Source organism: Trichomycterus rosablanca, chromosome 1, assembly GCF_030014385.1.
Source record: "Trichomycterus rosablanca isolate fTriRos1 chromosome 1, fTriRos1.hap1, whole genome shotgun sequence".
NCBI classification, from domain to species: Eukaryota; Metazoa; Chordata; class Actinopteri; order Siluriformes; family Trichomycteridae; genus Trichomycterus; species Trichomycterus rosablanca.
The window spans coordinates 62412956-62439124 of NC_085988.1; the positions used below are offsets into that span (position 1 = coordinate 62412956).

General features: G+C 39.1%; 1 protein-coding gene across 1 annotated transcript; it reads right to left on the minus strand.

Annotated features, from left to right (window-relative positions):
• Positions 1–13065: 13065 nt before the first annotated feature.
• Positions 13066–25968, minus strand: wnt16 (wingless-type MMTV integration site family, member 16). Its single transcript, XM_063005174.1, has 4 exons — positions 25874–25968; positions 22764–22990; positions 19693–19979; positions 13066–13530 (listed from the first exon to the last, which is right to left on the minus strand). The coding sequence occupies exons 1-4, from the start codon at positions 25966–25968 to the stop codon at positions 13066–13068; spliced, it is 1074 nt and encodes a 357-aa protein (XP_062861244.1).
• Between the last annotated feature and the right edge of the window lie 201 nt (positions 25969–26169).

The window sequence follows — 26169 nt, forward strand, 5'->3', positions numbered from 1 at the left end:
TAAATTATTTTTGCAAAAAATGTTTTGGAAAATCTCTTTTTGTCCTAAAAAAAAAAGGTCACTTTAATAAAAATATGACCCATTATTAACATTTGTATTTTATTTGTTGCAACATAAAGTCTGCAGACCTGGGTTAAAACCTCATCTCTGTTTGCTGTATGTACGAAGATTTGTACGAAGGTTTTCTCTGGGTACTTTGGTTTCTCCCCTTTTCATAAAACATGTAAAACATGCTGATTTAAATATTGACCAGATGTAAGTGTGATTTGTTCATTTGTTTCACTGAGTGGTTTTGAACCCACCACGAACACCAACATCACTGAAATATAGAGCCATACACACCGATCAGCCAAAACATTAACACCACCTCCTTGTTTCTACACTCACTGTCCATTTTATCAGCTCCACTTACCATATAGAAGCACTTTGTAGTTCTACAATTACTGACTGTAGTCCATCTGTTTCTCTGCATGCTTTGTTGGCCCCCTTTCATGCTGTTCTTTAATGGTCAGGACCCCCACAGGACCACTACAGAGTAGGTGTTATTTGGGTGGTGGATCATTCTCAGCACTGCAGTGACACTGACATGGTGGTGGTGTGTTAGTGTGTGTTGTGCTGGTATGAGTGGATAAGACACAGAAATGCTGATGGAGTTTTTAAACACATTACTGAGAATAGTCCACCAACAAAAAATATCCAGCCAACAGCGCCCCATGGGCAGCGTCCTGTGACCACTGATAAAGGTCTAGAAGATGACCAACTCAAACAGCAGCAATAGATGAGCGATCATCTCTGACTTTACATCTACAGCACAACACACACTAACACACCACCATGTCAGTGTCACTGCAGTGCTGAGAATGATCCACCACCCAAATAATACCTGCTCTGTGGTGACCCTGTGGGGGTCCTGACCATTGAAGAACAGCATGAAAGCAGGTTAAAAAGGTAGAGAAACAGATGGACTACAGTCAGTAATTGTAGAACTACAAAGTGCTTCTATATGGTAAGTGGAGCTGATAAAATGGACAGTGAGTGTAGAAACAAGGAGGTGGTTTTAATGTTTTGCCTCATCGGTGTATATAGGGCCCTACACCTGGGTTAAAATAAAATCAGAGGAAGTACCACATTTCACGGACCACATCAACTCGGTGGACAAACACATCAAGTTCACAAGGGAGGATGCAAGCGACAACGTTTTAGCCTTCTTAGACTGTGAAATTGCTAGTAAAGATGGGGGACGGTTGAAAGTAAATTTTTACTGCAAACCAACACACACGGACCAGTACTTAAGGTTTGACTCCCATCATCCTTTGGAGCACAAACTAGGAGTCATCAGGACGCTGCACCACCGGGCGAACAGCATCCCCACAGACACTACGGCCAAGGATAGAGAGAAATCTCATGTCAAGAAGGCCCTGGGTGAACGTGGTTATCCCAACTGGGCATTCGTAAAAGCGGGAAAAATGCCCAAACACAGCTCCAGTGGTTCGAAGGGAGGAGAAGAACAACCGCGGTCCAAGCGCAAACCAGTGGTGATTCCGTATGTGGTGGGAGTATCGGAACAATTAAGACGGATATTCTCCAAACACCATGTTTCAGTTGCTTTCAAACCCCAGAACACGCTACGCCAGAAATTAGTTCACCCTAAGGACCAGGTTCCTCGACACAAACAGAGTAATGTAGTGTATGCTGTTAGGTGCCGGAAGGATTGTCGGGAACTGTACATCGGGGAAACTAAACAGCCACTGGCGAAACGGATGGCCCAACATAGAAGATCGACCTCTTCTGGCCAGGACTCTGCGGTTTACACCCACCTGCAAGCCAGCGGCCACTCAATTAATGATGAAGATGTGCAGATCCTTGACAAGGAGGAACGCTGGTTTGAACGTGGAGTCAAAGAGGCCATTTATGTGAAGAGGGAACGACCATCTCTGAACCGGGGAGGGGGCCTGAGAGTACATCTCTCACCATCATACAACGCCGTAATTGGAGCTTTACCCCAATCATGTGTGAAAGACACACATGACCATTGTAATTAATGGTCATTGTGAATTTCATATGGACCTGATCACCAGTTCCATTGTTATGCAATGGGCAGTGATCAGTCGTTATGCAAATCAACTGCATATAAGGTTGGGGTATTCAACACCAGCTCAGACTGAAAAAGTCATTCGGATTGAGTGACGAAACGCATCTCTACAACAAACTTGTGTCCAGATGAACTGATTCAACTTTGTGGATAGGGCCCTATAAATTCACAGGAAAATGTGCTTAATATCGCAGACCTTAAGATCACGATTTCACGACAGTCATTAAATAGTCTTTAAATAACACTCATAATTGAAATGATAAAATAAAAACAAGCTACAATACACAGTACAGATTACCTTAACGGATATGTGAGTACTCGTCCGTGTTTTGACACACACACCCTCAGCTTCCACAGAACTGGTTGTGTGTTTTCCAAACTCAAATTGCTTTGTCGTGTTTTAGCTGCTTTAGACTTCGACATTGCTTAACTCAAACCTTACATTGTGAATTTTACAGCAAATTGCACATTTCACGGGAAACGGCTTATATAAAAATCTTTACACATATACAGTATCATTCGCGTCACGAGGTAGGGCATTACATATATGTGTAAAGATTTTTATATGGTCCACTAGATGGCGACAAATACTCATCCGTTGGGTTAAAAAAAACTAAAGAATAATAACGTATCTAGGTGATTCTTCAATTGGGGGAACTTTTACGTCCCTAAGTTATACATTTGTGTTAAAAATACTTTATTACAAAACAAATATTTTAGGTATTAAAAAGATCATTCATTGCATCACTAAAAAAAATTACATACCAAAATAATTATGATTTTCATTTTTTATGATGATTTAAACATCAATATTTTGCTACTTTGGCCTTGTCCCCAACCCAAACTTTAAAACTTCTCTGCTCTAATAAAATTTTTGAGCAATATATTACTGTCCCCAGCATTATCGTAATTACCGCAACAGTGTATGGTTTCTGTAGGGAATCATTTCAAGGTAACACTTGTTTAATGTTGTAACCATGGAAACAAAGACTTGCAAGGAAGCACATGCCAGCCATGAGAGAAGATTAACATTTTAATGTCTGGAAATGTGAGTAATTTGATCATGTAGTCCTCCTGATAATGACATTTTGCTATGCCACTTCGCAAATAAATATGAAATATTACAATTCTATATGAGCTCAATTGTAGCCATCATTAAGTCTTTGCTCTAGCATTATCTTGACATAATTAAAACTAAATTATTCCTAATTTTTATTTTATGGTCAAAAGAGCCCACAATTGAAGAATCACCCATCTATACTATCTATAGATGTAATAATGTGGCAAATATTCAGCAAAATGTCATATCCAGAGGTGGAAAGAGTACTAAAATATTGTACTCAAGTAAAAGTACTATTACTTTAATAAATTTTTACTTACGTACGAGTAAAGTTACTAGTCTAAAAATCTACTCAAGAAAAAAGTAACTCATTTAAAATGTACTCGGAGTAAACGTTACTTAGTTACTTTTTTTTAACAGGAGAGGGTGACAAGTGGATATAAATGTCACAAAAGTAGTTTTTTTATTGAAATCTAATAAAAAAAAACATGTTGATACAACATTTAAAACATTTAGGGATGTGTAATGTGTCGTTTTAGTACAGACCATTCCATAACACTTTTTCAAACTTTATAACTACTAGTGATGGGTCGATTCTATTAAACGGCTCTTTAAAATGAACGAAAGGAACCGAGTCGTGCCTTTGGGAGTCGTTATACATATATATATATATATATAAAAGGAGCCGAGCCAAAAGATCCGACTCCCCATCGCAGAATTTACTGCAGCAGTTTCCCAGACGCGATTTTTTTTTAGCGTTTATTTTACTCAGTGACAGATGTTATTTAAAATGTAGCGAATTACAATTCTTAATACAAAACATACTTAAGTAAAAGTAACATAAATGTAAATGTACTTCGTTACTTTCCACCTCTAGTCACATCTAGCAGTGGTGTGCGATTCTGCAAAATTTGGTATCGATCCGATACCAAGTAAATACAGGGCCAGTATCACCGATATCGATACTGATACCAATACTTTTTAATAATAAAGGTAGATGCATCTTCAAATGGCTGAATCTGAATGAATTTTCAGTGTTAAGTGTATTATTGTAATACATACATTTTTTGTAAGTAGCTGCTCTCAGTAGGGTTGTCAATAAATTCAGTTGTTTAAAGCGGTCCGATTTCTTGTTTCTGGTGCTTTACTTTCTCACAACGTTACCATCATGGCGTATCACCACCAAGTAGCTAACTCATACCACATAGTTGTGTTTGCTGGGTGAATACATTTGTACAATTTTAATAGTGACCGAATACATGTGTCCTTGTTAATTTAAAATACAAAATCGATGCTATTCTGTTTACATTTATAAGCACAAAGTCAAAAGAAAGGAGCTCTCATTCACCAAAACACGGAATAAGAGCCTCACTACGCATGCTCAGATTCATGTGCGTAAGGTGCGTCCGTACTTTACGTACGTATAGTTTACACTATTATTTCCATAAAATTGCCCCTATTTCTGTATCTGCAAAGCAAAGTATTTAAAAACTTACAATCTTCCAATGCCTACCAATGTACCGATGTCTGTTAGGATTTTAACAACATAAGAACGTGACGGTACCACAACAAAACCCAGCAGAGCAGGTGGGTAGGAGCACGGTGAGCATGTAAGATGTGAGAGAAGTGGCGTCTGTACAGACATGGTCTTTACTTTCTGACGAAACAGGAGAAATGTGCTGAATGTAGTGGAGAAAAAGTAAAACTAAGGAAGGTTGATTATGTTTCTTTGTTGCTGCTGCACATGCGACCTTTGTTGGCTGCTCAAGGCAACTGCCTAAAGGATGGAAAAATCACAAAGCAGCACAGCACCTAAAAAGACGTAGTCATCGATTGCAGGTCAATTATATTATTATGGTGGACTTTTTAGAGCTATATTTGACAACACTTGTTTGCAGTAAGGTAATAATGTTATTTATTAGTGCTCTCTGAACGTTTAATCCGCTGTCTATTATGCTTATGATTACATATTTATATAAAAAATAAATAATAAAGTACAACAATAAGTTTGTAAAGGTAATTTCTTGTTTACCATCACTGCAAATGTACCATTAATTGTAAATTTAACAGATATTAAGTTACTAATAGTTGTAGATTATTTTATCACTATTTTTATGTAAAGCACTTTCGTTGTGTTTTCAAAATATCACACTAAAAGCAAATGAAGCTAAGCTAACTTAAAACAGGCTGATTGATTGCTATTATCAAAGGAATGCTTACTGGCAAAGACAGCCTATGACTTTTCCAAACCCCCTCAGCATTTCGGCAGCACTACTAGGCTCAGACACAAACCCCCACAGACTTCTGGGAACATTTATGCATTCTGGCATCACTCACAGAATGCAGGGAAATGAAAAACTGAATAAAGCATTACTGTCTGCTTGGGTCTGTTACTCTACGCTTTTTTAATGGCCATTCAGAAAAAGATGAGCAACATATCAAGTGAATTATGTAAGTGAGGCACAAACCTGCATGGAAGAAATGTACCTTAACCACTGTGTATGACACCATGCCTTCCTGTTAACCACGGTGCTGCAATCCAGCCAGCAAAAGAGAAGATGCATCAAACAATGATAAACAATGATTTTTTTTCTGTACTATCACAACATTGGTTTTAAACATGATCTTATCTTGTCTTAAATAACCTTAAGCGTAATTGGATTTTTGTATAGCTGTTGTATAACTTGGATCCACTGGGACTGAACCATAACCAAAACAAGGAGGAAAAATAAGTACAACGTCAAGGGATTAGACATGAAAAATGGTCTCGTAATCATGTCAGTAATATGATAGTATTTTTTCTTCCCCAGGAAACATTTTATTGTTTGTCAGTAGGAGCCAGAAACAGTGATGTAGATCTATAGTTGTCCCTGTCATTAACACAGTTTTTAAGTAAAAAAAGAAAACAATATTTTACAGATAACCTGGCAAGCACTTGGGCTCGTCCAGTCTTGCTGACTGATGCTGCCATATGGATTAGTTTATTGATTGTGTGTCTCCAAGGTGAGGTCTCATCCACATGTATGCTCCCTCACCCAGTTACCCCCACAATTTGAGCCTGGGCTTTACAAATTTTTTTTGCTGCAAGGAAAAAAGACTTTGGGCAGTAGATTCACCCCCCACTGTGTTCTGGGATCCTATTTAGACATTTGTTTCGGATGTGAAAATAAAACAAGTACTGTTAAATGTTCCCATCATTTACAGGATTAAGAGTGTATATACACTTGTATACACTTGAATTCTGTATATATATATATATATATATATATATATACAGTGTATCACAAAAGTGAGTACACCCCTCACATTTCTGCAAATATTTTATTATATCTTTTCATGGGACAACACTATAGAAATAAAACTTGGATATAACTTAGAGTAGTCAGTGTACAACTTGTATAGCAGTGTAGATTTACTGTCTTCTGAAAATAACTCAACACACAGCCATTAATGTCTAAATGGCTGGCAACATAAGTGAGTACACCCCACAGTGAACATGTCCAAATTGTGCCCAAAGTGTCAATATTTTGTGTGACCACCATTATTAGCACTGCCTTAACCCTCCTGGGCATGGAATTCACCAGAGCTGCACAGGTTGCTACTGGAATCCTCTTCCACTCCTCCATGATGACATCACTAAGCTGGTGGATGTTAGACACCTTGAACTCCTCCACCTTCCACTTGAGGATGCGCCACAGGTGCTCAATTGGGTTTAGTTCATCACCTTTACCTTCAGCTTCCTCAGCAAGGCAGTTGTCATCTTGGAGGTTGTGTTTGGGGTCGTTATCCTGTTGGAAAACTGCCATGAGGCCCAGTTTTCGAAGGGAGGGGATCATGCTGTGTTTCAGAATGTCACAGTACATGTTGGAATTCATGTTTCCCTCAATGAACTGCAGCTCCCCAGTGCCAGCAACACTCATGCAGCCCAAGACCATGATGCTACCACCACCATGCTTGACTGTAGGCAAGATACAGTTGTGTTGGTACTTCTCACCAGGGCGCTGCCACACATGCTGGACACCATCTGAGCCAAACAAGTTTATCTTGGTCTCATCAGACCACAGGGCATTCCAGTAATCCATGTTCTTAGACTGATGTCTTCAGCAAACTGTTTGCGGGCTTTCTTGTGCGTCAGCTTCCTTCTGGGATGACGACCATGCAGACCGAGTTGATGCAGTATGCGGCGTATGGTCTGAGCACTGACAGGCTGACCTCCCACGTCTTCAACCTCTGCAGCAATGCTGGCAGCACTCATGTGTCTATTTTTTAAAGCCAACCTCTGGATATGACGCCGAACACGTGGACTCAACTTCTTTGGTCGACCCTGGTGAAGCCTGTTCCGAGTGGAACCTGTCCTGGAAAACCGCTGTATGACCTTGGCCACCATGCTGTAGCTCAGTTTCAGGGTGTTAGCAATCTTCTTATAGCCCAGGCCATCTTTGTGGAGAGCAACAATTCTATTTCTCACATCCTCAGAGAGTTCTTTGCCATGAGGTGCCATGTTGAATATCCAGTGGCCAGTATGAGAGAATTGTACCCAAAACACCAAATTTAACAGCCCTGCTCCCCATTTACACCTGGGACCTTGACACATGACACCAGGGAGGGACAACGACACATTTGGGCACAATTTGGACATGTTCACTGTGGGGTGTACTCACTTATGTTGCCAGCTATTTAGACATTAATGGCTGTGTGTTGAGTTATTTTCAGAAGACAGTAAATCTACACTGCTATACAAGCTGTACACTGACTACTCTAAGTTATATTCAAGTTTCATGTCTATAGTGTTGTTCCATGAAAAGATATAATGAAATATTTGCAGAAATGTGAGGGGTGTACTCACTTTTGTGATACACTGTATATATATATATATATATATATATATATATATATATATATATATATATAGCCATAACATTAAAACCACCTCCTTGTTTCTACACTCACTGACCATTTTATCAACTCCACTTACCATATAGAAGCACTTTGTAGTTCTACAACTACTGACTGTAGTCCATCTGTTTCTCTGCATGCTTTGTTAGCCCCCTTTCATGCTGTTCTTCAATGGTCAGGACTCTCCCAGGACCACCACAGAGCAGGTATTATTTATACGGTGAATTATTCTCAGCACTGCAGTGACACTGACACGGTGGTGGTGTGTTAGTGTGTGTTGTGCTGCAATGAGTGGATCAGACACAGCAGCACTGCTGGAGTTTTTAAATACTGTGTCCACTTACTGTCCACTATTAGCCACTCCTACCTAGTTGGTCCACCTTGTAGATGTAAAGTCAGAGACGATCGGTCATCTATGGCTGCTGTTTGAGTTGGTCATCTTTGAGATCAGTGGTCACAGGACGCTGCCCACAGGGCACTGTTGGCTGGATATACAGTATTTTTGGTTGGTGGACTATTCTCAGTCCAGCAGTGACAGTGAGGTGTTAAAAAAACTCCAGCAGCACTGCTGTGTCTGATCCACTCATACCAGCACAGCACACACTAACACACCACATGTCAGTTGCAGTGCTGAGAATGATCCACCACCCAAATAATACCTGCTCTGTAGTGGTCCTGGTAGAGTACTGACCATTGAAGAACAGCATGAAAGGGGGCTAACAAAGCATGCAGAGAAACAGATGGACTACAGTCAGTAATTGTAGAACTACAAAGTGATTCTATATGGTATGTGGAACTGATAAAATGGACAGTGAGTGTAGAAACAAGGAGGTGGTTTTAATGTTATGGTTGTGTAATACACCTGTAAACACTGGGCACAAGGCAGGAACCCACCCCTGTCAGGGTCTGATCCTTCATTGAGCTGTTTAAATTTTTAATTTCTAGTTTAATTTCTTTGCTCACATACACCAGCCCCATTCTGGTCAAGGAGAGCCAAAGAGTAGCACACACCTATTTTAACACTTGTGAATATACTGACTATTGATTTGTTGCTTGTTGTTATTTATCAGCTAGTGTCAGCAGATGTTTACATATAGCCCTAATAGATATGGAAGAAAACTGATATGCTCTCTGAATTCCTCTGCCAACTGTGCCCAACCAGGCCTGTGGCACTGCTAAGAATTGAACTTGGTGCTGGTGAGATAGCACTCTATATTGATTCAACTGGTTAACATCTTATGTTTTCTAAATTCTGAGTTAAGTGCCCAGAAGTCTTCTGTTTTACTGGAAAAAACTGGTACCAGTCCACAACATGGCTTTGACCATGCCCCCTCAGACATAGCCAATAATGTCTTAGATGTCTATTATAGCAAATAAATATGGTAACAGATTTTTTAACACAAAGCCATGCAAAAAAAGGTCTTGAGAAGCAGTGAGAAAAATACTGACTTGGCCTCTTCAGGCTAGCATTTAAACACTAGAAGGGTAGTAGTAACACTAAAAGTAACACTAATGTAAGTAACACTAATGCAATTGAAGCATGAGGTGAAGGCTTACACATGCAAAAATGGATCCAAGTGCAGATGCTTGACCAAGGTAGAACAATACTGTGACTAAAAGCCACTAACAAAAAAGGGGACAATCGTAAATAAACAAGGTGGCCAAAATAATGAGAACAAAGAACAATAAAAGACACAAAATATTTGCATCCCACAACGGAGAAAGTGAATAGAACAGGGATAGTGCAGAACTATAGCTGGTTGTCACACAAGCTGCTCCATCTATCTCCGGAAACTCAGTTTCCGTAAAAGGAAGAAAAATTGGAAACCCTCTGAACCAGTCAAAACCAGCTGGTTCAAAGACGAAATGGGATGTCATGCCACCACTGGGGCAATCCTCTCCTCCAGGGCAGTTCTTTGTGAGGCCCAAAATGCTGCAACACCGGGTGAGTTCCTAGAAAGAAATAGGAGTGCTGGCATCACAGCCAGGGGAACACTGGATCGGACTGAGAAGACTAGTATCACAGTTTTACAGAAAAGCAGGTTTTGCTGTCTGAGAAGAAGAAACCGTGATATATAGAAAATACTGTATCTCACTTGGAGTAAATTAACGCTCACAAGGCTCAGGTGATTGTCAATTGAAAGAAACTGACACATTAAACGTCTGCGCCTCTGTGCTTCCTTTGCTGGCCAAAATGGCAAAACAGGAGGACACAACTCATCCAAAAGGGCTGAAATGCATATTCAACAGCTATTTTGGATATTTGCTAAACTAGTTAAAACCTGTCAAACAGATGCAAGCTCCCAAACGCAGCTGAAGCCAGTCATTCACAGTAGATTAACTGTACCGGTGACAGTTTAGCTTCACTTCTAAATAACTGCTGTCCACTTGCTTACACAAGTGTCACTTGTGTTAGCTTTTTAGGGCTGGTTTTAAGTCAAAATACTTGTGGTATTTGGCACAAGTCTGTCACTTCTAACAAATTACGTTTCTTATGGAGCATGTGGAGGAGGCAAAGCAGAGTAAGAAAACCTCCAAATAGTAAAAGTTTGGCAGAAGGAAGGAACAGTATTGGACATGTATTGGTTTACAGGACTATACACTTGACTCTTAAGACTAAAGACATGTACAAACACTTTAGTTTCACATTGAATTCCACATTTAATAATTAAACCATGTACCGTGAATGCATTTGTAACTGCACTTTTATTTAGCTGATATTATCTACAGTAACAAAGCATTTTAGACAGAGATGAGCTAACTAGAGTTTGGTCACTGGTTGAAATATGAATAGACTAGCACACTAACACTTACATGATGGTAACATTTAAAGTAATAGCTGGCATTTAGTTGAAAACAAGCCTGGTTTAAGTCAAAATATTACAATTTATCCCTGACCTACATGACATTTAGGATAATTAGTAAGTAGTTAAAACCTAGTCCAAAGGATGAACCATAAACTACTTCATAATGATGTTGGGTGTAGAAGCCACCATGTTATAGCAAGACATGAAGAAAATCTTGCTTTAAAGAAACTCCAGTGGCCTGCACACAGCCCTGACCTCAGCCCCATTGAACAGCTTTGGAATAACCTGGAACATTGATTAAGGCTTTCTTGACCAACATCAGTACCCAGCTTTACATAGGCTCTTACCTACAGACATATCTCAAAGTGAGAAGCCTTTTCAGAAAATTGGCTGTTGTAATAGCTAAAAAGATAACACAGATGTCACTCTATTTTATTACCTGTTATTTTTTGGTATGGGATGTCCAACAAGTCACGGTCAGGTGTCCAGATACATACACCGATCAGGCATAACATTATGACCACCTCCTTGTTTCTACACTCACTGTCCATTTTATCTGCTCCAGTTACCATATAGAAGCACTTAGATGGACTACAGACAGTAATTGTAGAACAACAGTTTCTCTGCATGCTTTGTTAGCCCCCTTTCATGCTGTTCTTTAATGGTCAGGACCCCCACAGGACCACCACAGAGCAGGTATTATTTGGGTGGTGGATCATTCTCAGCACTGCAGTGACACTGACATGGTGGTGGTGTGTTAGTGTGTGTTGTGCTGGTATGAGTGGATCAGACACAGCAGCGCTGATGTAGTTTTTAAACACATTCACTGTCCCTGCTGGACTGAGAATAGTCCACCAACCAAAAATATCCATCCAACAGTGTCCCGTGACCACTGATGAAGGTCTAGAAGATGACCAATTCAAACAGCAGCCATAGATGAGCGATCGTCTCTGACTTTACATCTACAAGGTGGACCAACTAGGTAGGAGTGTCTAATAGAGTGGACAGTGAGTGGACACGGTATTTAAAAACTCCAGCAGCACTGCTGTGTCTGATCCACTTATACCAGCACAACACACACTAACACACCACCACCATGTCAGTGTCACTGCAGTGCTGAGAATGATCCAGCACCCAAATAATACCTACTCTGTAGTGGTCCTGTGGGGGTCCTGACCATTGAAGAACAGCAAGCTAAAAAAGTATGTAGAGAAACAGATGGACTACAGTCAGTAATTGTAGAACCACAAAGTGCTTCTATATGGTAAGTGGAGCTGATAAAATGGACAGTGAGTGTAGAAACAAGGAGGTGGTCATAATATTATGCCTTATCGTTGTATAGTGTACATTACTGATGGTTTGACCTAGAGCTATTGTGTTATAGATGTCTGTAGATGGACCTCTCTCTCTTTCTTCTAAGATCATTTCCGCTAATATTTAAAATACAGAATGTATTTTTTTCTTTGGCTTTGCAGCAAGTAGAGCCAAACAATAGTAACAGCAAATATGTTGCAGATGTTGATGTTGGATATCAAACTTAAATACTAACCCTAACGCAAGAACTTAAGCCAACACCAATTCTACTCATCCAGTGGTCCACATTTTTTCACTGCAAACTGATTTGATAAACAGGCCATGTTAATTCTGAATAAGTATCTATGTGATTTTTAACATACATTGTTTCAATTGCCTCACAATTATCTGAACTGTTGGTCAAACTGGATCCATATGACTTGATTCCCAACTTTGGAACCCAAACAACAGGGCATGCCAGTGGTCTGCTAAACTGAGTTACTCGTCTGGTTGTCTTGGATACTTTGTCCACAAACTGGTTTGTATTTGCAGACTGTCTAATAAGGGAAGCAGATCATTGGAAAACGGTCAGTTTATCCTTCTCACTGAGGAGAAGAAATGCCACCTTGGTCTAGTTTTCCTAGCTTTCATGGCAGTATGTAAGCAGTCTTTGAGTGCTGTATACTGAGGGTCCTTAGAGTCCCTTATTGCCCTTCTTTATGGCACACATGCATCTCTTTTATTATGTCCTGAGAACCCAAATGCACAAGCAAAAGACAATGCAACTGGGAGAGTTCTCTATCAGAACAAATCATTGCTGACATAAAATAAATGAAGATGTATGATGAAGATGCAGGACTGGTGGTAGTAATGGGCTAGATGTATTTTTTCCTGGTCCCTTTCCCTGGTTTGCCACTTCATTTGCACGTGTGAATGTCATTCATGGTCTCGCAGCGTCTGCAGCGCACGTAGCAGCACCAGACGAACTTGCATTCGCAGCGCTCCACGTGCCGCACGACATGCGTGTTGTATCCCCGGCCACAGCACAACAGATTGCAGCCTTCTGGGCCGGCAGAAGTGCGGTTGCACCGGCGTCCTCGAGTCCCGACCACACCCAGCCGACGGTCCTCCACACAGTAATTGGGTGACTTGTTGAGAAAAACTAGGTCCTCCCGAGTGATGGGCACCTGTCGCTGCTCTCTCTCCTTGCGCCGGAACTTGCGCTTGGTGCGGTCCTGCACCTGCACGCTGTTTTCATAGCGTTCTTTTAAGTAGCTGCCCACACGTTCAAAAGATGCCATTGTTTTCCAGCATGTCTTTACTGCGCAGGAGCCTGAGACACCGTGGCAGCGGCAGTCCGTCCACATCGTCTTGGCCACAGCCTGTAGAAGATAAATAATAGTGAATTATTTATATATTGTGAACTAAACCATTAGCAGTGTACTAAATATGCACACTATGGGTCTGTCTGTAAACCTAGTGATCTGCCTTGCTTCCTACTTCCTACCTAGGCAGCAACCTAAATAGAAAGATTCTAATAAGACTTTAAACTTATAAGGCAGGTTATTTAGACACACTACTTGAACAGCAATTACGGCAATTACGTCACTAAGCTAACACAGTTAGCCTCACGCCATTCAAACCAATGGGCTGAGGCGGCACAACCCGCTAGCATGCCAGCTAACATCTCCCTCCGTGTACCAAAAATGGTTAAATTGTCACTGACAAGCCTGATGCCTAAATGCCTAAATCCTAAATGACACTTGTACACCTTTATACAAATCAAATTTAAAATCAAGGCAAGGGGTTGCCTTCACTGCTAAGGAAGCATCTGATGCTCCCTCTTCATTTAGTCTGATTATCACTTCAAAATAAGGCACCTTAGTAGGCAGCATTTTAAGGTATCTAAAAATGTAGACAGCCTTTATCTTGAGAGCGTGTAGGATGACGTAAAATGCTGTCTATATAGAGAGCTCACTAGGTTTTCAGATAGACCCATTATATATTTAAATAATTTTGACATATCCACCACCTTTTCCCCCACTACATTGTCATCCTCTGCCTCATGCACAACTTCCATGCTGGCCAGGGAAAATTGCAGACTAGCACAAGAGCCCTCCAACACATGGAAAGCAATAAGGCTCTTTCAATGTAGAGAAAAACACACTACATTAAAGTATCCCTCCACCATGTATGCAGAGGATGTGTGTATGTACTATAAATTTGTTTTCAATGTAATCATATGTTTATTCATTTTTAATAACCATTATTACATTTACTTTTACCAGCCTTCTCAGAAACAATGGGTGCAAAGCTAAGGCTAAAAAGCATCCTGGACAGGGCACCAGTCCATCATAGGGCCTATGTTATACATCCAATCCAGAGAATGTAGAGCAGCAAATTTACCAAAGGGCAAGTATTCGAAGGAAACCCTTGTGTACATGGAAAAAAAAAAACATGTGGGAGACGGTGACCAGAAGTGAACCCAAGTTTTCAGAATCCTGGGATTGTACAGTACCCACACTTCCTGCTGTATCATTGTGCCAAGTCTTACACAATAGCCTGTAGCAGATATTCAGCACTTAAGGCAAAAATTTTCACCACCAGGAGAGTTTTTCCATATCGTACCCAAAATCCTGAAGTTGATTGATTTTTTTATATAACATTCTGTTGGTCCAAACACAAGCTGTTTGCTGGTATGCCTGTACACTTCCTAAAAATCTGCCCTCTATTTTCTAGTTGGCAAGAAAACAGACTCAAAAGCAGAATGTAAAGAGAGGCTGCATTCCAAACTGCACATCAATGCAGGGTTTAGATTAATACTGATCATTTACATGGTACATGTCTGCTTTATATTTATCTTTAAGCTTGTGCTAACTTTCTGTATGCATACACGCACATCAAATAATTTTGTATATTTCCAAAAATTTAGATAACATGACTGCATGACTTTACCAGATGTGAAAAGTACCTAATTAAGTCTAATGGTGTTTTCTGAAACATTGAATCATCCAAACAAAAGCACAGAAACAGTATTGTTCACAGTATATGGTATACACCGATGAGCCATAACATAGGAACACCCCCAACAAATAGATAGAAACAACAATGAAACTCAACGTCAGTTGATTCTGGGAGTGGCGTCGAGTTTAAAAGGTGTTGAGTTTTAAGTTTTTTTTTCCCATAAGGATGTATTGGAAAACCTGTTAATGTGTTCCATGATCCCGTAGAAGTGCATATATTTTAGGCTAATGTAAAATAATGGGGTTGTTTTTGACACTTACACACTGAAAATAACACAAGTATAATATAAAAACCACTGTAATACAACTGAAAAACAGTTAAAAATCAATAAAAATACAACAAAACCTGCATTTTACCTTTACTTTTTTTATTGTTTCCTTATGCTTCTTAATTGTGGGGATGCGTGATCTTGGAAAACCGTATTAAAAGTAAAGGCGCATGCCATTATTTCCTATCGAGTGTGGCAGTGCACAAAGCTTGACATGACTTATTGTACTAAAACAAGCGAGGAATTTTATTAGTGGAGAGAACTTATGAGCAGTAGTAATTAAGAGAGGTTTAATGTTCCTATGTCGTTCTTTTAATACATTAAGTCACGTTAAGATTTTTTTTAACAATAAGCGTTTTAGACTCTCGGAAAAGCTTTTTTTTCACAATATCTCAGCACCACAAGCTACATTAATAAATAAATAATAATAAAAAAAATAAAAAATAATAAAAATAATAAAACTACATTAATGAGCAACTGAGGGTTAAGGGCCCAACAGTGGCAACCTGGTGATGTTGGGGCTTGAACTGGCAACCTTATACCGGCAACCTTACTAGTCCAGTACCTTAACCACTGAGCTACCACTGCCCTTGATTTGATTTGTTTTAAATCAAATGAGAATTATTATTGGTTAGACATGTAAAGGTAAATTTTCAACCATAAATTAATTATAAATTAAAGTTATGCCTAATTTGTAACAACTTAATTTGCATGTCACAGTCTGGATTATATTAAATGTTAGTCTGTAATTGGTAGTTACTCATAGCACATGTGTTGAATGCAGCAGATATGATCAGGCACTTCAATAAGGGCCAAATTGTTGTGGCCAGATGACTGGGTTGTTCAAAGGCAGTATGGTGTGCACCAAACCCACAGTGTTTCGAAGAAGGACAAATCATAAACCTCTGATAGCTTGTTGTTGATGCCAGAGGACATAAAAGCTGTGGCTTCCAATAAAGACTGTGGCTTAAACTGCAGATCATTTTAATACCAGTGATGAAATGAATGTGTCAACACACAATGCATCAAAGTGCTTGTGCTAACTCTTGTCCACCATCGACTGCAGCTATGATTGGCATGCAGGCATAAATACTGGACATCAAAGTAATGGAAGAAGGTCGACTGTCCTGACAAATCCTGTTTTCTCCAAGATCACGTTGATGGCCGTGCACAAGTACATGATCTGACAAGACGCTGGACAAAGCAGTCTGAATACTTCTGAAGCAAACACAACCAGTTGTGTTAAATAGAAACAGACTAACATGTATTTTAGAAAGCATCAGCATTAAATTTAACATTTGTTCTCCAAATCAGAAAAAGTTGGGACAGTATGGAAAATGCAAATAAAATAAAGATGCAGAGTTGCTTACATTTACTTTGACTTTTATTTAATTGCAGACAGTTTGAACCGAAGATATTTCATGTTTTGTCTGATTTGGTATACTAACTATACCAAATTATACACAAGCCTACTGGTACATATGCAGTATGTGGGCGAAGATTTTGTGCTTTCATTGGGGCTGCTGAATACTCTGCAAGTCCATATAAAAGTAAATAAATAAATCCCAACGAATATTAATTACCATTTTTATTACGTTTACTGAACAAGTCATAAAAGTTTAAACGTAAAATTTTTAAACTGCATAATTGAAAAGATTGATAAAATGAAATAAAGAAAATTTGTTTAAAGATCAATATCTGATAAGTTCATTTAAAATGTTTCTACTGATTTATAAACTTTAGTTGAGACAAATGTGTGCATTATAGCACTATAAACACTAATAAAAGCCAATTTGCAAAGAATTCTTCCAAAAAAAAAAAAGCTTTTAAAACTAAGAAATAATTAAATGTGGCGCGATTACAGCTGTAAAAGTATAAAACATACACATCATACAAGTTAAATTATTCCTTTGGTGGTGTAGGAAGCTGGTAGTCGGTGACTGTTCAGTACCCAAATAAATAGGGCTAATTTGCCTGCAAATATTACAAAGTAATAAGTAATAGTAACTTTATAGTAATAAAGTAATCTTTTCCAAGATTGAAACCTTGTTAAGGAAATTTGTTGATAGTCAGATGTAATCCAAGGATTACCAAAACAGGTCTGTGTAAAACAGAAGCTGCTGAAAAGCATAGTGTAAAATCTTGTGTGGTGCACTTGACTGGGGAGTCTGTGGTTCAAGAAACTTTTTACTTGCAGATTATTGAACTGATTGCTGAGGGGGATGGTTAAGGTTCAGCTATCCCAAAGAAATGTAAATTTCTTTTAAATTATTAATTTCTTTACTTTTTTAATGTTTTTTTAATGTAACTTGTGGCTGCTCTCATCACAGGTCGCCACAGCAGATCACTCATCTTTATCACACCAACCGACTGCATGTCCTCACTGTGTCCATTAACCTCCTCTTTGGCCTTCTTTTCCTTCCCCTTCCTGGTGGCTCCATCCTTAACACTCCTCTCCTGATATGACCATTATTCCAACTTCTCTCTCCCTTCTTCCTCCCTAACCTTGTCTCCAAAACACCCTACCTGTACAGTCCTTCTTTTAAACTTGTTCCTAATCTTGTCCATCTTTTTCACTTACAGCGAGAATCACAGCATCTTCATGGCCTTCAACCCGTACAACACAGCTACTATTGTCTTGTAAACTTTCCCTTTCACTCTGGCAGATAACATTTTATCATAAATGACTCCTGCCTCTCTACACCACCCACTCCACCTGCCTGCACTCTCTTCTTTACCTCTCTACCACACTCTTTATTACATTGTACACTCGACCACAAGTATTTTTAAACTCATCAACTTTCACCATCTTCACTTGTTACAAGTGCACCTTTCCACCCCCTACCTCTCATTCACACACATGTACTCCGTTTTACTCCTGCTAACTTTCATTAGCCTTCTCTGTAATGCATAGGAACACATGTTAAATTGCTTTGGATAAACTATTTGTTTTAAAATTAAGCCAAAAATATTAATGTTTAGGCATGTAATAGCAATATTTACAATAATCAATTAATTTATAAAAATGCATCCAAATAAAAATATGCATTTAGGCCAGGTAATGAAAGAATGTCTAAAGTTTATGATTATAAGAATTAACAAAGTAATTAGGAATGACTATACTGCTGTAGAAGATTAGCAAATACAGATATGCAGAAAATAAACATTACAATAGGGCAGGTATAACAGGTTCTGGACTAGTAATCAGAAGGTTGGCGGTTCAAGCCTCACCACTGCCAAGTTGCTACTGTTGGGCCACTGAGCAAGGCCCTTAACTTCATTTGCCACAGGTGGCTCAGTGGGTAGCACTGTCACCTCACAGAAAGGAGGTCTGGATCCTTTCTGTGTGGAGTTTGCATGTTCTCCCCGTGTCTGCGTGGGTTTTCTCCAGGAGCTCTGGTTTCCTCCCACAGTCCAAAAACATGCAAGTGAGGTGAATTAAAGATACAAAATTGTCCATGACTGTGTTTGACATTAAACTTGTAAACTGATGAATCTTGTGTAACAAGTAACTACCGTTCCTGTCATAAATATAATCAGGGATAATAATATAATAAAGTGTGTAATACATGATGTTAAAATCCTAATAAATAAATAAAAGCGTCTGCTAAATGCCGCAAATGTGGGAAGTTTAAGTGTCATTAGCAAGTTTTATAATCAATGTGGCATGTAGGAGTAAGCCAGTGCAAAGTAAACAGGACCAGATGAAGATGATCAGATTTTCTAATCCTGCTAAGAACACTAACTGCAGCATCCCATAATGTAATAGTAAAATCTTGAAATGATAAAAACATGCACTAGTTTTTCAGCATCATTTAGCAAAGATTTCATTTATCCCTGCCTGTTTTTCCCAAAGGGGCGGCACGGTGGCTCAGTAGGTAGCACTGTTGCCTCACAGCAAGAAGGTCCTGGGTTCAATCCCCTGGTGGAGCGGTCTGGGTCCTTCCTGTGTGCAGTTTGCATGTACTTCCCGTGTAAGCGTAGGTTTCCTTCGGGAGCTCTGGTTTCCTCCCACATTCCAAAGACATGCAAGTGAGGTGAATTGGAGAGACAAAATTGTCCACAACTGTGTTTGACATTAAACTTGTTAACTGATGAATCTTGTATAATGAGTAACTATCATTCCTGCCATGAATGTAACCAAAGTGTAAAACATGACGTTAAAATCCTAATAAATAAATAAATAATTTTTTCCCAAAGCTTGGTCAACTGTTTAGTGGAATGGAAACCTAAATTGATGTCTTGCTCTCACCTGCCTCCCCGCCTCACTGTTGTGCTGGTTCATGATGAGCAGTGATTCATCTCCTCGGGCTGACGCATTCTTCACTGCATGGTCGATGAAACGGCGACTAAACCAGGTACCATAGGCAAGGTCGTCTGAGCAGCCACCCCAGTGCCAGCCCTCGGTTTGAGATCCGCTGCCTGTCAGCGTGGTGTCACATGAACACTCAGTCATGTTGCCTGCACTGCATGACCGGGTGACTGAATGGACCAGCCCAGCTGCCATGATGGCATAGATGAAAGCTGTCTCTTTGGTTCCTGAAAGCAAACAAATAATTATACACCATAATTTTATTTATTTATTTATATTCTCTGATGAGCCAGAAAATGGGGCCCACATATGTGCATGGCAGTGCCTATTTTGTAAGAGTTGCCATGGTCAAAAAGATATGGTTGCCATGGTCAAAAAGCAGACATTATCAGGCATAAAGACCTGAGTGTCATTAATTAGAAAAAATTATTAGGACCAGTTGATTGGGTTAAAGGATCTCCGAAACAGCATGGGGTGCTCACTGGCAACCGTGATGAGTATTTACCAAGAGTGGTCCACTAGCCACAAAGCGCCAACAGGTTGTTGACTATGGCTTCTGGTAAAAACCAACATAATGGCTACTGGGGCTCAAACTGCAGATCATTTTAATGGAGGTGATAAGGTGTATGTGACACAATTTAGTGCATCGAACCATTTTATGTATAGGACTGCTTAGTCACAGGCCAGTCAGAGTGCCCATGCTTGATCTTGATCTTGTCTACCATCAAAAGCAGCAACAATAACCACACAGACATTTGAACTTGACACCAGAGCCATGGAAAAAGGTTGACTGGTCCAACAAATCCTGTTATATGTTATATGCGTCTAACATTGTGGCCACCGTTTGGGGAAGGCCCTTGTTCAAATCTAAAAGTAAGGTCCATGATGTATTCTAAATGTATTTTGAAAGACAATGTTTGATGAGTTTGGTGTGGCCTGCAGTGAGCCCTGGCCTCAACCCCACTGAACACATTTGGGATAAATAAGATACATTTCTGTTATATACACAAGAAAGGTAAAAAAATAGAGCTGCACTATAAAACTCCCATCAACTGTGATTCAACTTCCTCAGTGTCTGTTTATGGATTGTACACTTCATTTTTATCCAAGAGCTTCACACCAGTTACATCATGCCAGTTTTCTGTAAACTATTAGGCTGCATCCTTAATACGTCAGCCTACTATAAAAATAATACACCACTATACAAACCTCATTTCCGAAAAAGTTGGGACATTCTTTAAAATGCAAAAAAAAGAAGAATCTGGGATTTGTTAATTCTTTTAAATCTTATTTCACTGATAAATGTGAAAGGCAAAGATTTTCAATGTTGTCACTAATCAACTTCATTGTATTTTGTAAATATAAACACATTTGGAATTTGATGCCTGCAACACAAACAAGGTTTAGACAGAAGCATGATTACTACAATGTTACATCAACTTCACTACTAATTATTCATTCAGTCATTTTCTTAACCACTTATCCAATTAGGGTCGAGGGGGGTGCTGGAGCCTATCCCAGCTTTTCAATAAGCGCAAGGCACACAGTAACACCCTGGACGGGACGCCAGTCCATCGCAGGACAGACACACATCCATTCACTTATAGGGCAATTCAGTGTCTCCAATTAACCTGAGTGCATGTTTTTGGACTGTTGAAAAAAACCCCACACAGACACAGGGAGAACATGCAAACTCCGCACAGAAAGGACCCGGATCGCCCCACATGGGGATCAAACCCAGGACCTTCTTGCTGTGAGGCGACAGTGCTACCCACTAAGCCACCGTGCTGCCCCAACAAACCGTTCGAAGACCCCACTCACATATTCCAGTCATCCCTCCCTGCAGGCACTGCCAGTTATGCCCGCTGGATGGCGCTGAGTTTGAACCGAGGAGTTCAGAGGAGTTCAGGAGGAGTTCAAAATCTCAGCACTGGTGTTCTAGCGGAATATTCCGCTGCGCCACCTGGGCGCCCACTATTAATTAGTTTTACTTATTTGGAACTGAAGACACTGATTTGTTGCCGTGTTGAAAATGAAATTTTGTCTATTTTTTCTTGGTAAAAGAATTTCAATAGGAAACAGATCTGGACTGCAGACAGGCCGGTCAAGCGCACACACACACACACACACACACACTGTGCCATGCTGTTGTAATGTGTGCAAACATACTGGGAAAGGACATTGATGGCAGCATGTGTTTCTTTAAAAAAATATATCAATATCCGCCATCACATTAATGACATTTTGACACATGTGCAAGTCACCCATTCTGTGGGCACTAATTCTTCCCGATACCTTGACGGATGTTGGTTTTTGCATCTTTTGCTGATAATAGTCTGGACAGTCTTTTTCATCTTTGGCATGAAGAACTTTGTATCCAATTTTACTAAAAACAAGCTGAAATGTAAACTCGTGTGATCACAGCACATGTTCTCATTGTGTTTTGGTCCAAAATGAGCTCAGGCACAGAGAACTTGGCGGCATTGATGTTTAGCATTTCTTGTTTTAACTGACTGATGACAATTCTCCCTTGAGGTCTGGCCATAAGAGGAGAGCCATGACCCGTCTTTGCTTTCAAAGAGTCTTTGGTAGATATTCCTTTATTACCTAATTCTGATACCCTCACCTGTTACTTATTCATCTACTTATTGTGGAATATTGTGCAACATTGCAACTTTAACATTCTATAAACTTGTTTACACATTTTTGAATGTGTTGCTGGTGTTAAATTCAAAATTTGTTCATATTTACAAAATATCAAACAAGTTGGTAAGCCACATTACATTAAAACATTATTTTTTACATTTTTTTTTTTTGTTAGTGATATAAATGTTCAAGAAATTTAATCACAAATTCTAGTTATTATTGCATTTTATAAAATGCCCCAACTTTTCCAGATATAGGGTTTTTATTTACATAGTTACCACAGTTGGTGCACTATTTTTTAGAATCACCATAAAAAGTAAATGCCACTTTTTTGAAAATGTGTGTTGTGTTGTTGGTGGTCGTACCGCTTGTGAGTTCGTAGCCAAACACAGACGTCTCTCGGCTGGTGCTGCAGTTCCAGCGCTCGTGTTTGAACTGGGATTGGCACTCTGTGATGCCCATGCGTGCTCCATCTTTAATGCTGGGCAGCATGTAAGGTTTACGCTTGCACACCTCCTTCTGCTTGCTGGACAGGGGCAGATTAGTGCAGCCCATCTTCTCCACCGCTCCCACTGATGTGATGCCCAGCCACCTGTGATGTAAAGCAGTGTAAGCAGTGGTAAAAAAAAACTGCAATGTTTATTTATTTATTTATTCATTCATTTATTTTGCCTTTTTATTGTAAAAATATAACTGGAAGAATTATTCGCCATTATTTTACCTATAATAAGTTAAATGGTTCATAAATTTTTTTTTACTATTTCAGAATATTTTCATAAAAAACAATCAATCTAATCAATCTAAATGGAATCTGTTTAGATTACATTGCTTTAGTGTATAGATGTAATTCAGAAATCTTAACAAATCTGCACTGCAGAGCAATGCGTTTCAGTTTAATTGGCTGAATGCAAACAGAATGATCTCCCTGCCATCTATTTACAGTTCATTACAATGCACCCTAGATGCCAGGCTATATACAAATGTTACAAATGTTATTAATTTTGTACACAATATGAAAGTCATTTTAGGCAAACCTGAGTATGTAACATATAACTTTACAACATGTCTAGATTTTGACATTTATTAATAATTATTTATTTTTACAATTACTGCATTTGGGTACCTTATAAAATAAGCAAGAAATGCATGTACTTTATAGGTGTGCCTAATAAAGTGCTCATTGACTGTATATTCAGTTTATTGTGGCACTAGAAAAAGAGCTGAAGAACCAAGCACTAAACAGGTAATCAAAAACAGTTTATTGCATTTTTAAATAAACACCTGAAGTGCTTTGAAATACTTTAGACACCAGATGCCATGGGTAGACGCCACTTATTTTTGGAGGCCCAATAGTGGCAACCTGGCAGTGATTACTAGTCCAGTAACCTGCTGATTGTTAGCCCTGTACCTTACCTGCTGCAGGATAGCTGGGAAGCAGTTGAGAAACATACAGGACAAGAGAATTCCCATACTAGAAAAGCACTTTTAATGTCCGGTGAAAGGTGCACAGTGGCATAACCCAAATAACCACATTCAATAAAATAATTAAAAGGGAAAAATGACTTAAGCAAAGCTATACCTAATTCCTTTCAATTATAATATGCAAAAATTCCATCTAAGCCAAAAGCAGCGTTGTTTAAAAAGGCTGAAGAGCTCTTTAAATACATGTTCATATTTGAATGAATATTACATAAATAATTACAAAAGATATAAAAAACACACACATATATAAGGATATTTTATCATTTTATCTGTATATCAGTATTTACTGTTGTCAGTATTTGCAAATTTGCACATGGTACTACTGCACTATTTACACCAGCACAACAATAATGTACATATTGTATATACTGTATCCGCTATACTTATATACTCTATTTATTATCATTCATTACTCATTCATTTGGCCACTTTTATTTACCTTTTATTACTCTGTAATGATCTATTATAATCAGCATTACCTGTTTAATATTCGTGTGTCTCCTCATTTCACATATCTGGTCACTTCTGCACTTTAACTGTATTATATGTAAATAATCTCTATCTTGCACTTCTGGTTAGATGCTACTGCATTTCATTGGCTCTGTTCTTGTACTCTGCACAATGACAGTAAAGTTAAATCTAATCTAATATAAATATTAGAACACTACCCAGGGACTCCATCTGCAAACTGCAAACTACCAGAGCTATACAAGACCCATCAACTACCAGAGCTCATGCTCTTTAACTCCCCAGCTTTGGCTACGATCATGCTAGATAGAACCTAAGTAAAATCCAGACAACCATTTCTTAGTTATTACAGATTTAATGGGTATTTAAAAGGATTTTTTTCTATTCAACAGGACAATCTAAAATCATGCATAACAAGACTTTTTATGTTTTCGCCTGTCTATGTTTGTTGTGTTGGAGTTCTAATAAAAACCTTCTAAACCTCTGTCTGAACCTATGTCATTTTGTGCCCAAGTAATAATGCTCTTTCTTAGTACCCTACAGTACCTTTGCAAAATGTGAAAATGCAAAAAGTGAAGCAGCAAGATAACCTTCTTTCACAAAAACAATATGCATAATAAAAGTGCTTTGCTTAAAGGTCTTAGATAGTTAAGAGTAATATGCAATGCGCAGTAAGAAGCTAAGAGTTAAGATTTAGAGTTAAGATCAAGGTCAGCTGGTAAAGTGTTTACGTGATGTGACTTTAAAACTTGCTTTTGGTCACTGCTTGTGAAGAATTTTGCATGTTCTCATTATGTCTGTACATGTTCAGTTTGCTTTACTTTTTCCCCTCCACCAGTGAAAAAGTGGCTAACCTAAATTGCCACTACATGTGAGTGATTAATTGTGTATGTGATTAAGTGTTCATTGAAATGCAACAAAGGTATTGCATGCTGTTCAGGGTGTATTCATGCCCCATGCCCTATTATTGTTATTATTATTATTATTATTATTATTATTATTATTGACTATTTGCATTATCGAAATGTATTCTGAATAATTTGCTCTTTACATTTACATTTTCAGCATTTAGCAGACACCTTTATCCAAAGCGACTTACATTACAGTTACAGTATACAATCTGAGCAATTGAGGGTTAAGGGTCTTGCTCAAGGGCCCAACAGCAGCAACCTGGCAGTGGTGAGGCTAGAACCAGCAACCTTTGGATTACTAGTCCAGTACCCTAACCACTAGGCTATGGCTTGCCTCTTTAGATGTATTAACCTGTGGTTAAGGTACTAGACTAGTAATAAACAGGTTGCTGGTTTAAGCCCCACCACTTCCAGGTTGCCAGTGCCCTTAACCCTCAACTGCTTAGAAAATAAACTGTCACAGTACTGTAAGTCGCTTTGGATAAAAGTGTTAATTTATTAAATTGCTTTCAGTATCCATCAATCAGCATTTCTGTAAAAAAAAATTTGCCCAACACTAAAAACTATTTGCAAAGCAATTCAAGGTAAAAAGAGAAAAAGGATGGTCAACTTACATCCAGCTCCCCTGACAGCATAACGGATAACCCGAGAGAAACAGCAGCAGGAACAGGTTGAATGATTGAATCCCCCAGATACCGCTCCTCTCCATGTCCACCTCATTTAAACACACCGCTGGATAACGCAGGTAGTCCAAAGCTCCATGAAGCTCACCTCACTCACAGCTCCATCATTTTCACAGCAATAATCCGAACGCTCAGTTTTCTTACACTCATTACTTATTTTGTTCGAATCCATTCAGCAGACTCACTCAGAACCTGAACCTGTGTTAGACGCGCGCTGAGATGAGTGA